General features: G+C 41.3%; 1 protein-coding gene across 2 annotated transcripts in view; it reads right to left on the bottom strand.

The window, feature by feature from the left end:
- The window catches only part of IQCF2 (IQ motif containing F2), an 85,181-nt gene that overhangs the window by 50,545 nt on the left and 20,500 nt on the right, over window positions 1-14,136 (bottom strand). The window contains exon 3 of one of the 2 annotated variants that reach the window (XM_045386174.3): window positions 1-120. In XM_045386174.3, the coding sequence (XP_045242109.1) occupies window positions 1-120 (120 nt within the window). Of the gene's footprint in view, window positions 123-14,136 lie in introns of those variants that run through there. The other variant, XM_074032375.1, reaches the window with a different exon arrangement.

Here is a 14,136-nt window from a genome sequence, read left to right as displayed (position 1 = left end):
CTTTGTTTGGCGTGGAAGAAGAGGTTCTCGTATCTTACTCCTTTCCTCCTTCAGTTTCTGTTTCATCAATATGTTTTTTTCATCATCATTCATTGCGTTGTTTTTAAATTGTCCAGGCTTCTGCAATCAAGTAAAGAGGAGAGGTGTGGGTAGGTCGTTCTTTGTGGAACTCAGTGCCAAGTCCACCAAATCTTCAATCTCCTAGCTTACCCAGAGACCCTAGACCCAGGGCTTGCACCTTGATTAACTGTGGGAATTCACCTTCCCCTGCCTGCAACTTTGGGTGAACTGGTGATCTCTTACACCACAGCGAATGCCCATGATTTGGAGGTAGTTGGTTCAACCTCTTCAGGTCCGCAATCCCCTAAATTGCCCATAGTTAGGGGTTAGATGACTCCATCATGCTTGTGTGTACTCCTCTAGCCATATATGTGACAGGAAGAGTGGAGGAGGGGAGAATGATAATGATATAAGGGCACCTGTGACTCTGGTTATACAGTCTGGTTGATAAAAACATAAAATTGAGGTAACTTTAAATCTCCATCAATAGAAAAGTCAATCACATGGATTTCAAATCAGTCAAACAATAGAGCCAAAGAAGGATGACAAAGAATAAGTTTGCAGCAAAATTCTTAATCAGGTGCTTCAGAAAACAAAGTTTATGTATGGCTAAGAAGCACACAAAAAGATGCTCAACATCATTAGTCATGGGGAAAATAAAAACGGGAACCCAAATGGCATACCCTTAGGCATCCTAGAGAATGGCTGAAAAATAAGGACAGCACTAAATATTGGCAGGGACACCGAATGGCTGGATCTCTTATAGACTGCTGCTGGAAAGGTGTAAAACAGTAGAACCACTTTTGAAAATGGTTTGGCACTTCCTAATGAAGTTCAACATGCATCTGCCTTATAGCTCAGCAGTTCACCCCTAAAAGTTTGCAGATAAAAAATGAAAACACGTATCTACAAAATATATGTGCACAAATGTTCATAGCAGCTTTATTGAAATAAGTCAGAACTGGAAACAGCCTGAATGTCCACTAACAGGGGACTAGACAAAAAATTAGTGATATATTCATGTAATATAATAATACACAGTAATAAAAATAATTACATTCATAAAGAGTATACTATGTGTGCATCTCAGAAACATTAAGCTAAATGAAAGAAGCCAGATGTCCGGGCGCAGTGGCCCACGCCTGTAATCCCAGCACTTTGGGAGGCCGAGGCAGGTGGATCACCTGAGGTCAGGAGTTCAAGACCAGCCTGGCCAACATGGTGAAACCCCGTCTCTACTAAAAATACAAAAAATCAGCCGGGTGTGGTGGCAGGTGCCTGTAATCCCAGCTACTCAGGAGGCTGAGGCAGGAGAATCTCTTGAACCCAGGAGGCAGAGGTTGCAGTGAGCCGAGATTGTGCCATTGCACTCCAGCCTGGGCAACAGAGCAGAACTCCATCTCAAAAAGAAAGAAACTAGACATAAAGGAGTACCTACAAGATGATTCCATTTATATAGAATTATAAAACAGACAAAGTTAATATACAGGTAAGATAAATAAGAATGGAATTTACATTTAGTGTAGGGACAGAAGGCATGTTGCTTGCAAACAGTACAAAGGAGGAGGAATGTGCTGTCTCTTGTTTGGGGTGGTGGTTTCTGGGGAATATAGGATTGCAAAAACTCATTAAGCTGACCACTTAATGAAACCACAAAGAATAACTTTGTTCTGTCTGTATTGTAATGGAAGAGTATAAGGGAAACAAATGGAACTGAAGGATAACATGTTCCCTGTCATTTATAACACATGCATATAAATATCCAAGATTTGGAGGTAGTGCACGTGTTATAAATGTTTTCTTGCAGTAGTTTCATAGTTTGAGGTCTTAGATTTAAGTTTTTAATCCATTTTGTTCTGAAAATAAAAGATGATATACCTAGAGAGGGGTTTTGGTTTTTCTAACCATTGAATGTTATGTCTAACCATTCAATGTATTGGGCACTGGCTTAGTCTTTTAGTCTAAAATTTCACACCATTTACCTCTGGGAAACTTTTTTGCATTAGTTTTTTGATAATTTCAATCCCTTAATTTTCTTCATTTTCTACTTTTCGAAATCCTATTAATTAGATCACAGCATGATCTTCTAATTTCCTAATAGTTTCTATTCTATCTTCCTTCTCTTTGTCTTTTTGTTCTACTTTCTGGAAGAGTTTCTGTTTCTGAAATGGTCTTTACCACCCTCTGAATAGTGTTTTCTTTTAGGGCACACTGCTCTTCCATCACTGATCTGTTATCCATATGGGACTAACAATATGAGTTACAATCATTAGGGGTTTAAAACATTTTCCCTTCTGTCCCCAGTAACATTTATTTTAAGCACCTTTCTTCTGTTTTAGATTTGGTCTCAATCTTTCATTTGAGAAACCTTTTACCAATGTTAGTGGTCCTTGGTTGGCTCTCCATGTATCAGATTGGGACACTGATAATTCAGTGGGAAGCTCAGTGTCCACGGGTGGGGCTTCTTATCTGGTGCTATTCAGTATACGTTGCTAAGGCAGAGTGTTGGGTTTGGTGTCGGTGAGGGGCCCCAAAGATCTGTATTCATTAGTTTATTTCTTTGCAGCTTGTGGTAGGTTGCGCTGGTGGCCCTACATTTTAATCTTTTGCTACAGAATTTTGTGATTTCTCCCTGTAAGGGGATGGGATATACCTTCCTGTGCCTTGGGTTTGGCTGTATGACTTGCTCTAGCCAGTAGAATACTGTGGGAGGACAATATGCAAGTTCTGGGCTTGGCTTTCAGAGGTTTGCTCGTTTACATTTGCCTCTTGCATTCTGCTATTACCAAGAGTAGAACATACCCAGGGAGCCTCCTGGTAGGTGCAGGGTGGGAAACATGGCGCTGAGCTTCCCCAGCCAAGCAACCCTGGCTGCTTGCTTACTGTTGCTTGACGCTGAGTCTTACAGTTGGTTAGGCTGCATTAGTGCAGTAATCATTGACTGAATCCCCAGAGCCAGATTCCCAGAGAAGATTCCCAGAACCTCAGGTCAGAGAGTAGGAGAACAAACCTCCCTGCAGGAAGCTGAGTTGGTACAGAGGGCTGGAGGCCTTTCTATGCAGCCTGCACACTCTCCCATGCTCCCTCTATTTTTAGTATGGTGCTTCACCCCTGCCATTAGCCATGGCATGCCTGAATTCTGCTGACTCCAGATGCTGTCTGGTCCAACTTGTCCAGGAAATAAACTTGTGTTCTGCCAGAATGGGGAAGAAACTGTTGCCTGGCTGTATGCATGAAGAGGAGAATGAGGCAAAGCCAAGACATTCTTTCTTTCTTTCTTTCTTTTTTTTTTTTTGAGATGGAATGTCACTCTTGTTGCCCAGGCTGGAGTGCAATGGCGTGATCTCGGCTCACTGCAACCTCTGCCTCCTGGATTTAAGCAATTCTCCTGCCTCAGCCTCCTGAGTAGCTGGGATTACTGTCATGCGCCACCAGGCTTGGCTAATTTTGTATTTTTATTAGAGACGGGGTTTCTCCACGTTGGTCAGGCTGGTCTCAAACTCCCAGCCTTAGGTGATCTGCCTGCCTCAGCCTCCCAGAGTGCTGGGATTACAGGCATGAGCCACCACGCCCGTCCACCCAACAAATTCTTAATCACATTTTCTTTTCTTTCTTTTTTTTTTTTTTTTTTTTTTTGAGATGGGGTCTCACTCTGTCACCCAGACTGGAGTGTGGTGGTGAGATCTTGGCTCACTGCAATGTCCTCCTACCAGGCTCAATCGAGTCTCCTGCCTCAGCCTTCTGAGTAGCTGGGATTATAGGCATGCACCTCTACTGCTGGCTTTTTTTTTTTTTTTTTAATATTTAGTAGAGATGGGGTTTCATCTTGTTGGCCAGGATGGTCTTGAACTCCTGACCTCAAATGATCCATCCACCTTGACCTCCCAAAGTGCTGGGAATACAGGCATGAGCCACGGTGCCCAGACTTAAGCAAATGTTTATATACCACCTTAGTTCTTACTACCTAATGCCTCAATTTCAGACTAATTGCTTTGTAACACATTTTAATGTCGGTAAGCATGTTTCAACTCCTTTTCTCTTTTTTCCCAAATTGACTTAACTAATTGTGGACATTTGCTCTATGGTATTATTTTTTGCACTAATGTGTCAAGTTCCCATAAATCACAAGAAGATTTCAATTAGAATCAGCTTTAATTTTGTGAGTGGAATATGATTTTAATAGATCACTTTGGAGATAATTGACAGCCTTACACTATTAACACATTTTTTGAAAGAATATAGCATATCTCTCCATTTGTTCAGGTCTCCTTTTATGTCCTTCTAAGCTGTGGGCAAGCTGGAACCAGAAATGTCAAGAATATACCCTTAAAGAGAAGGAGTATGCATTTCCCCTCCTTTTTTTCCTGCTGCTACATTGTCAATGTAATTATTGAATTTGTAGCACTCATTTTTGGATTATTGACGACCTCGGGAATGGGGGCAATACATAGCAGAGTAATACGTTAGACGGGGCCAAGACTTCTCACCCTATGGAGTGCCATACCAAGCCTGGACCACCTCTGCCAGACATACATGGGAAGGAGACACAATCTTCTCATTTATTGAAACCACTGTTCTTTTGATTATGCTAACATTCACAGTTACCTTCCTCCAGATATAGCTATGCTCTACCCCAATGGTTCTCAAAGGATGGGGCCCCAGAATAGCAGCCATAGCATCACCTGGAAAATTGTTAGAAACATACATTCTGGGACCTCGATAACACTGAATGAGAAGTGCTAGGTGGGGCCCAGTAATCTGCTTTACCAAGCCTTCCACAGGACTGTGGTGTGTGCTGAAAGTTGGGACGTACTGCTCTTACTGTTTCTCTCTTAGTTCCCATACCCACAATAGGCTCTCTCCATGGGGAGATTGTCTACTTTCTTTAGGAGACAGAGATGAGAGGTTATCCTGGAAGTGAAGGCTACCACACACTTGCTTTGTATAAGCAGAATACAGGGCAAGAGAAGGGAAGGCCTTGACCAGCTCATCTATTCCTGATCGAGTTGTTTCATGAGTGGCTGATGAGTGTGCCTGGCTCCCTGCTACTGACTTGTTGAATTAGGCAAAGTGTAAAATCCCAAATAAGGCTCGTGGGTGGCGAACTCATGTTCCGTTCACCCTCTAGCCATTCTGATTCTAGGTGTGAGCTGAGTTATCCATTAAACCACAGCAGCTTCCCTTTCACTACTCTCCTCAGTATCAGAGGCATGCTATGGTCTTCTGTTTGTATTAGTTGAGAGATAATTCCATGTTTACTGTCAAGAACTCCCTAGGTACACTCTCTGTTGAGATTCCGATTCAAAAACCAGTGTTTGAAAACCACTTCCTCAAAAGTTGCTCACATAAAATTAAACCCTCCTTTGTTTAATAATCTGTTGAGGTGCCCTACTCTTTTGCTATCTGTCTTGGCAAACTGAATTGAGTGAAAACGGGGGTTTCTTGACTCACTGACCAAAGATTTCCTATAGTAGAGCTCATAATAGCTCAGGCATGGCTGTATTAAAAGACAAATTTAGAACAAATTGTATTTAGAGTTCTAATTGGCTTTCTTTTGTGATTTCAGAATTGGGTACTACATCATTCTATAAAACAGAAGAGTGTTAAGATGAGCTGAACAGAGGTGTTGGCTTTATAGGCAGAAAAGGGCTGAAAACAGCAGAAACGGGAAACAAAATGGAGATTGCTGTTTGAAAGTTACTTTCCTTATAGGGTTAAAACAGAGGGAACTTCTTTATCATGATCATTCAGGTGAACTGGGTTCCTTCTGATTGATTGCTGTAAAACTGGGTTTTTTTGAAAACTGGCCCATTTCAGATTTCAGTCTGACTTCATAGCACCTAGTATGAGTGACTCCGTTCTGGTTTGGGCTAATGTGCTGGGACCTAGTGCAGGAGGCTAGTCCAAAGCAATGGCCTCCCATAAACGTTGTGTAGCAATTTCTCCTTTTGTTCAGTCTCTCGTCTACCTGAGAGTCTGACTAAAACTTAGGTCATCAGTGCTACTCTCAGGAGCCATCACTTTGTGTTTTTGGTCTGAACATGTCATTCATAGGTTAGCATGTCCTTGTTTTCATGGTTTCCTTGAGTTTTCATCATTCCAGATAGAGAGAGACCATTTAGCATTTGGCAGATGGCTGCCTGTGAACATTTAAGACCTTTTGAGAGAGTATAACACACCAGGGACAGTACTATCATGACTATCAGGAGGATAATACCAAGTGTTTGGAGTATGCTCCTCATCCAGGCTTCCCATGAGCCAAACCAACTAAAATTTACTAGACAAAGAACAAGCCAGACCAGAAACCTACTACTTTTAACAAGGAAGCCTTCTCTTTAATGTTGTTTTGCAACTGAGTCTAACAGTTAATGTGCAACAAGAAGTGTTAGCAACTGCACAGTTACCTCCTTGATCAGCCAGTAGGTAGCCATTCCATAATCTAAAATCCCATGACTGTGCAAAATTAAAACAGGGAGTGAGAACAAGTGATTCTAGAAGTACGACTCTATAAAAAGGACCACCAGTACAGTCTGAACAGAGTTGTGGTAGGAATGCCTCTAGAGTTAGCCACTGTGTGGATTAAAGGATCTCTTAGGTCATATAAAGATTTGGGTTTAGCATAACAGATCTAAACTCAGCCAAATTATCTGCAGAAGCTACTGATTGTGAAATTCTAATGACGGCAACATTCTGTCATGTGAAAGAGGTAAGCATAAGCAAGGAAAACATTAAGGGGATGAGTCTCGTGATGGGCAGTCTTGTTCTGACTTCTTGGGAAAAGCTGCCCACAGCATGAAGTCATCAACTTCTCATTCTGCTTTGCAATTTGAATGTCTCTGGGCATAACACTGGGTATTTCAATGACCTGTCTGAGTGGCCCACATATCAGGCATGAGGGTTGTCCAAGTTGTCCAGCTTCAGCTTACAGGTCTTCATGAGCAAAGCAGTTTCTGTCCTTAGTTGAAGAGTGTATTAGTGTATTCTCACACTGCTGTAGAGAACTACCTGTGACTGGGTAATTTATGAAGAAAAGAGGTTTAATTGACTCACAGTTCCACAGGCTCTACAGAAGGCATGGCTGGGGAGGCCTCAAGAAACTTACAATCATTGCGGAAGGGTGAAGTGTAAGCAAGCACCTCTTCACATGACAGCCAGACAGAGAGCAAAGAGGGAAACACGACACACTTTTAAACAACCAGATTGCATAATAACTCATTCACTCTCATGAGAACAGCATAGGGGAAGCCTGCCTCCATGATTCAGTCACCTCCCACCAAGTCCCTCCACCAACACATGGGGATTACAATCCAACATGAGATTTACGTGGGGGCATGGAGCCAAACCATATTATTCTTCCCCTAGGCCTTCCCAAATCTCAAGTCCTTCTCATATTTCAAAACATAATCATGGCTTCCCAACATTCCCTCAAAGTCTTAACTCATTCCAGCATTAACTCAATAATCCACAGTCCAAAGTTTCATCTGAGACAAGGTAAGTCTGTTCTGCCCAAAAACCTGTAAAATCAAAAACCAGTTTGTTACTTCCAAGATAACAATGAAGGCAGAGGCATTGGGTAAATGCTCCTATTCCAGATGGGAGAAATTGGCAAAAACAAAGGGGTTACAGGTCCTATAAAATCTGAAATCCAACAGGGCCGTCATTAAATCTTAAAGCTCCAAAATAATCGTTTTTGACTCTATGTCTCTATACAGGGCATGCTGATGCAAGGGGTGGACTCCCAAGGCCTTTGGCAGCTCTGTCCCTGTGGCTCTGCAGGGTACAGCCCCCTTGGGTGCTTTCATGGCCTGACATTGAGTGCCTGTGCCTTTTCCAGGTGAACAGTGCAAGCTGTCAGTGGATCTATCATTTTGGGGTCTGGAGGATGGTGGCCCTCTTCTCACAGCTCCACTAGGCAGTGCTCCAGTGGGGACTCTGTTTGGGGGCTCTGACCCCACAATTCCACCCTGCACTGCCCTAGTAGAAGTTCTCCATTAGAGCTCCACCCCTGTAGCAGACTTCTGCCAGGACATCCAGGCATTTCCATGCACCCTCTGAAATCTAGGTGGAGGCTCCAAAATCTCAACTCTTGCCTTCTGCACACTTGCAGCCCTAACACCACGTGGAAGCCATCAAGGCTTTGGGTATGCCCTATCTGAAGCCATGGCCTGAGCTGTATCTTGGTCCCTTTTAATGATGGCTGGAGCTGGAGTGACTGGGATGCAGGGTACCATGTCCTGAGGCTGCACAGACTAGCTGGGCCCTGGGCCTTGCCCAAGAAACCATTTTTCCCCTCTAGGTCTCCAGGTCTGTGATGGGAAGGGCTGCCATGAGTGTTTGTGAAATACCCTTGAGGCATTTTCCCCATTGTCTTGGCTATCATATTCAGCTCCTCTTATGTGAATTCTGCAACCTTGAATTCCTCACCAGAAAAATTGGTTTTTCTTTTCTACCACACGGTCAGGCTACAAACTTTCCAACTTTTATGCTCTGCTTCCCATTTAAATGTAAGTTGCAATTTCAGACCATCTCTTTATGCATATGAGCATACACATTTAGAAACAGCCAGGTCACCTCTTGAATGCTTTGCTGCTTAGAAATTTCTTATGCCAGACTCCCTAAATCATCTCTCTCAAGTTCATAGTTCTTCAGATATCTAGGGCAGGGGCAAAATGCTGCCAGTCTCTTTGCTAAAGGATAGCAAAAATGAACTTTACTCCAGTTCCCAATAAGTTCTTCATCTCCATCTGAGACCACCTCAGCCTGGACTTCACTGTTCATATCACTACCAGCATTTTGGTCCCAACCATTCAACAAGTCTCTAGGAAGTTCCAAACTTTCTCACATCTTCTTGTCTTCTTCTGAGCCCTCCCAAACTGTTCCAACCTCTGCTTATTACTCAGTTCCAAAGCTGCTTCCACATTTTCAGGTATCTTTATAGCAGTACCCCACTCTTGGTACCAATATTCTGTATTAGCCTGGTCTCACACTGCTATAAAGAATTACCTGAGACTGGCTAATTTATTTTTTTTAAAAAGAGGTTTAATTAACTCACAGTTCCACAGGCATAACAGGAAGCATAACTGAGAGGCCTCAGGAAACTGACAATCTTGGCAGAAGGCGAAGGGGAAGCAAGCACCTTCTTCACAAGACAGCAGGAGAGAGAGAGAGAGAGCAAGAGGGGAAGTGCCACATACTTTTAAACCATTAGATCTTGTGAGAACTCTCTTACTAGCACAAAAACAGCATGGGGGAAGTTCGCCCCCATGATCCAATCACTTCCCACCAAGTTCCTCCCCCAACATTGGGAATTCCAATTCAAGGTGAGATTTGGGTGGAGACACAGAGCCAAACCGTATCAGCCAGCTTGACCACACATATTTGTCTTTCAAAATTTCCTTTTCACAAACCTTCTACAAATTTGTTATATCCATTTAGTTTGTCCTATACTCTTCCTCTTTCCATTGTGGAAAAGTGAATGACTACTCACTTTAGGACAAAAATTACTGTCTTTTTTTCTTACCTCTTACCTTATAACTTCCTTTACAAAACATCTTATTTTTCCTCACATACAGAGTTGTTTCTCTTATTCTCTAGTTTCAGTTAGCACATATTAGAGTTTTAATCCCTAGTATTCTTAATTTTTGATGAAAACTAATAAACCTTGTGAGCTGTTTTATATCAGCATTCTGTAGATGAGCAGCATTTTCGTAATTTCTAGAGACATGTTTACTTGTAATATAATTTTTCATGTTTATTAACAGACCCAAATATATTTACCTTCTCTATACCACATAAAAACTGGATGCCAAAGTATATAAACTTTAAATTTATGTTCAGTAATTAATGTTTTCATATTTTAACTTTCTTAGAAATAACTTAGCCATTTAATAAATATTTATTACTTAATTTAATGTAACTTTTAGATTTCAAGTTACTAAAGATATTTTTGAAAGTGTAAATTTTTATCCTGCTTACATTTACCTAATTCACTCCTAGCAATTGTTCAAATTGCTCATTAAACAAAGCTAGCCATTGAAGGAGTTCATGAAATGCCACTCCAAAATATGCTGCTTTGGTGTACTGATTACTTCAAGCTGAAGGCACTTGAAAAACAGCAAAATTCAAAAGGAGACTTTCTCTGAATTCCCCTTATCTGCCTAAAGACAGATCCTCCAAAAGGAACTCAATTATTTTCAATCCTCTCCCTGGGAGTTTCATCAACCTGGGAAGACTAACTCCTATAACAGGAGTGGAGACTAGATGTCAACACTACACCCAGATAAACTTTGTCACAAATCATCATCTATTCTTTCAAGGGCTCACTTGTCTTTAACAAAAATCATTTACTCTGAAGATATCTCTCTTCTTTACCATATGAACATTTTACCCATGTTATAAATAAACTTTCAGTGCCACAAAAGAAATAGCACTCGAGCATACATTTTCTCAGCAAGGGAATTTACTTCTATAGAAGGGTGCATCTCACAGATGGAGCAATGGTGACAGCACAGCTGAACAAGGGAGGGGAAGGGGTTCTTATTCCTGATGCAGGTAGCCCCTACTGCTGTATTGTTCCCCTATTGGCTAGGGTTGGACTGCACAAGTCTTAAGCTAATTCCGATAGACTATTTTAAAGAGAGGGGGGTATGAGTTGGAGTGGCGAGGTGAGTAGTTTGATGGGGAGGACAGTTACAGAACAGGTGACTCAGGATGACTCAGGTCAGAGTGGTGACCGGGGTGACTCAGGACAGAGCAGGTGACCAGGGGTGACTCAGGACAGAGCAGGTGATAGAGGCTAGGAGGGGGCTGTTTACTGAAACTAGGGGCAAGGAGACGAAGAGAACAAGGAAGTTAAACTTTAAAATGAAGAACAAAGAACAGGGGAGCTGAATGTACTGATACATTGGTTCTTTCGGGAGGATCTCAGAACTCATTGTACTTAACAATTTACAAGCTAAAATCTTTGAAGAAGAATTTATTATATCCTACACCTACCCCAGCATGGGGTTGAATCAAAGAATCTTTGCCCTATTGTCAATTCTTATCTTGATTTACCTATCTGGTCATTGCCCTAAGCATGTCAGATCAGATTTCTCATTGTAATCTTTGACTTCTGGTTTTAAAATTTTTCCAAACTGGAATAGGTACAGCAGACTGAATTGGGGTTCTGTAATGTTAGGGGACCAGCAGAGTCCCTCTGGCCCATACAATCTCTGGTATATTAAACCTTCATTTTAACTTTAACAATGTCCATTTTATTTATTCCATTTGTAATAATCATCTAAAATTTTTCTACCCTAAACTTGCATTTTCCTAGGGCTGACGCTTAGGTAAAAAAAGGAAGAAAACTTACATACCAAAGTCATAAAACTTAGATCTCAAGCTTAAATACTGTTATTTGCCAAGACAAGGAATGGTATAGGTAGAAAGTTCAGTTAAGACAAGGCAGTCAGCAAAGGTGAAGCTCGTTATGTAGATTTATGCCAAAGCTTTCTCTCATTACAAAAATTTTTAGTAATTTTCCTTTATAGGTATCAATTTTTACAAGAGTTTCATTTTTGCATTTAAAATTTTTATTTGTATAAATTTATGGAGAACAAGTATAATTTTACTACATGCATAGATTGCATAGTGGTGATGTCAGGGCTTTTAGGCTATCCATCACCTGAATAATGTACATTATACCTATTAAGTAATTTGTATTACTTTTATTTTTAAAATTTCATTATTTACATTTTTTTCTTTATTTCTTCAAAAAAAAAAAAAAAGAAACAGGATACATGTGCAGAACGTGCAGGTTTGTTACATAGGTATATGTGTGCCATGCTGGTTTGCTGGACCTATTGACTCATTCTCTAAGTTCACTCCCCTCACCCCCCATCCTCAACAGGTCCTGGTGTATGTTGTGCCTCTCTCTGTGTCCCACATGTTCTCTATGTTCAACTTCCACTTGTGAGTGAGAACATGCTGTGTTTGGTTTTCTGTTCCTGTGTTAGTTTACTGAGGATGATGGCTTCCAGCTATTAAGTAATTTTTCATCATACACCTCCTCCCACTCTCTCACCCTCTATCATTCTACACTCTACATCTATGTGTACCTTTTGTTTAGCTCTCACTTATAAGCAAGAACATGCAGTATTTGTCTTCCTGTTTCTGACTTGTTTTACTAACTCACCTCCAGTTCCATCCGTGTTTCTACAAAAGACATGATTTCATTCTTTTTTAGGCTGAATAGTATTCTACTGCATATATAAACATGTTTTTTAATCCAATAATCTGTGGATGGACACTTAGGTTGATTCCCTATCTTTGCTATTGTGAATAGTGCTACAACAGAGATAGAGGAACAGGTATCTTTCTGATATTAATGATTTCTTTTTATTTTGAGTAGATACCAGTAGTTCTACTTTGAGTTCTTTGAGAAATCTCCATACTATTTTCCATAGACATTGTGCTAATTTACATTCCCACCAACAGGGTATAAGAGTTCACTTTTCCCTGCATCCTCATCAACATTTGTTGTTATTATTTTTTTAATATAATAGTCATTCTGACATATGTAAGATGACATCTCATTGTTGTTCTAATGTGCATTTGTCTGATGATTAGTCATATTGAGCATTTTTTCATATGCCTATTGGCCATTTGTACATCATCTTTAAAAAAAAGTCGGCCAGGCGCAGTGGCTCATGCCTGTAATCCCAGCACTTTGGGAGGCCGAGATGGGTGGATCACGAGGTCAGGAGGTCGAGACCATCCTGGCTAACACAGTGAAACCCTGTCTCTACTAAAAATAAAAAAAAAACTAGCCTGGCGTGGTGGTGGGCGACTGTGGTCCCAGCTACTGGGGAGGCTGAGGCAGGAGAATGGCGTGAACCTGGGAGGCGGAGCTTGCAGTGAGCAGAGATTGCACCACCACTGCACTCCAGCCTGGGCTACAGAATGAGACTGTCAAAAAAAAAAAAAAAAGAAAGAAAGAAAAAGAAAAGAAAAACAATTACACTAAAGGAGGTTTTTTTTTTGTTTGTTTGTTTGTTTTACCTTTTTGATAACTCACCTAAAAAAATGAAGACTTTATGTTTTATCAAGCTAATTCCTGAGTTGTCTTTATTATGTTTTTGATTATTTAAGAAATAATCAAAGAGATCAAGCCACTGCACTCCAGCCTGGGCGACAGAGTGAGACTCCATCTCAAAAACAAAAGTCTATTCATGTCCTTTGCCCACCTTTTAATGGGATTATTTGGGTTGTTTGTTGTGAGTTATTGAGTTCCTTGTTTCAAAGTAACTAGCTGGGCCAGGTATGGTGGCTCACACCTGTAATCCCAGCACTTTGGGAGGCTGAGGCAGGAGGATCGCTTGAATCCAGGAGTTTAAGACCGGCTGGGCAACATAATGAGATACCATTGCTACAAAAAATAAAAAATTAGCTGCGCATGGTGGCACACACCTATAGTCCCAGTGACTCATGAGGTTGATGTGAGAGGATAACTTGAGCCCAGGAGGTCAAGGCTGTAGTGAGCCACAATCATGCCACTGCACTCCGGCCTGGGTGACAGAACAAGACCCTGTTTCTAAAAAAATTTTTATTGAAATAAAAATAACCAACTCAATGCCAGAAAAGAATGCATTGGAGACTAATTTAGATAGCCAGCTTTTTAATTTAGCTTCTGTTTCTTAACTAGATTGCTAAATACAGGGCAAAGCCCACTAGTAATAGAGCAGACAGAGCATTTCTTCTTCTCCTTCTCCTTCCGCCTCCTCCTCCTCCTCCTCACTTCTTCTCCTTCTTCTTTTTCTTCTTTTGAGACAGGGTCTCACTCTGTCACCCAGGCTGGAGTGCAGTGGTACCATCTCAGCTCACTGTAACCTCTGCCTCCAGGGCTCAAACAATCCTCCCACCTCAGCTTCCTAAGCAGCTAGGACTACAGGCACACGCCACTATGCCCAACTAATTTTTGTATTTTTTTTTTTATAGAGACAGGGTTTCACCATGTTGCCTAGACTGGTCTCAGACTCCTGGGTTCAAGTTAACTGCCCGCCTCAGCCTCCCAAAGTGTTGGGATTACAGATGTGA

Source organism: Macaca fascicularis, chromosome 2 (assembly GCF_037993035.2).
Source record: "Macaca fascicularis isolate 582-1 chromosome 2, T2T-MFA8v1.1".
In the NCBI taxonomy this organism is placed as follows: domain Eukaryota; kingdom Metazoa; phylum Chordata; class Mammalia; order Primates; family Cercopithecidae; genus Macaca; species Macaca fascicularis.
This window is presented reverse-complemented; position numbering and strand designations above follow the sequence as displayed.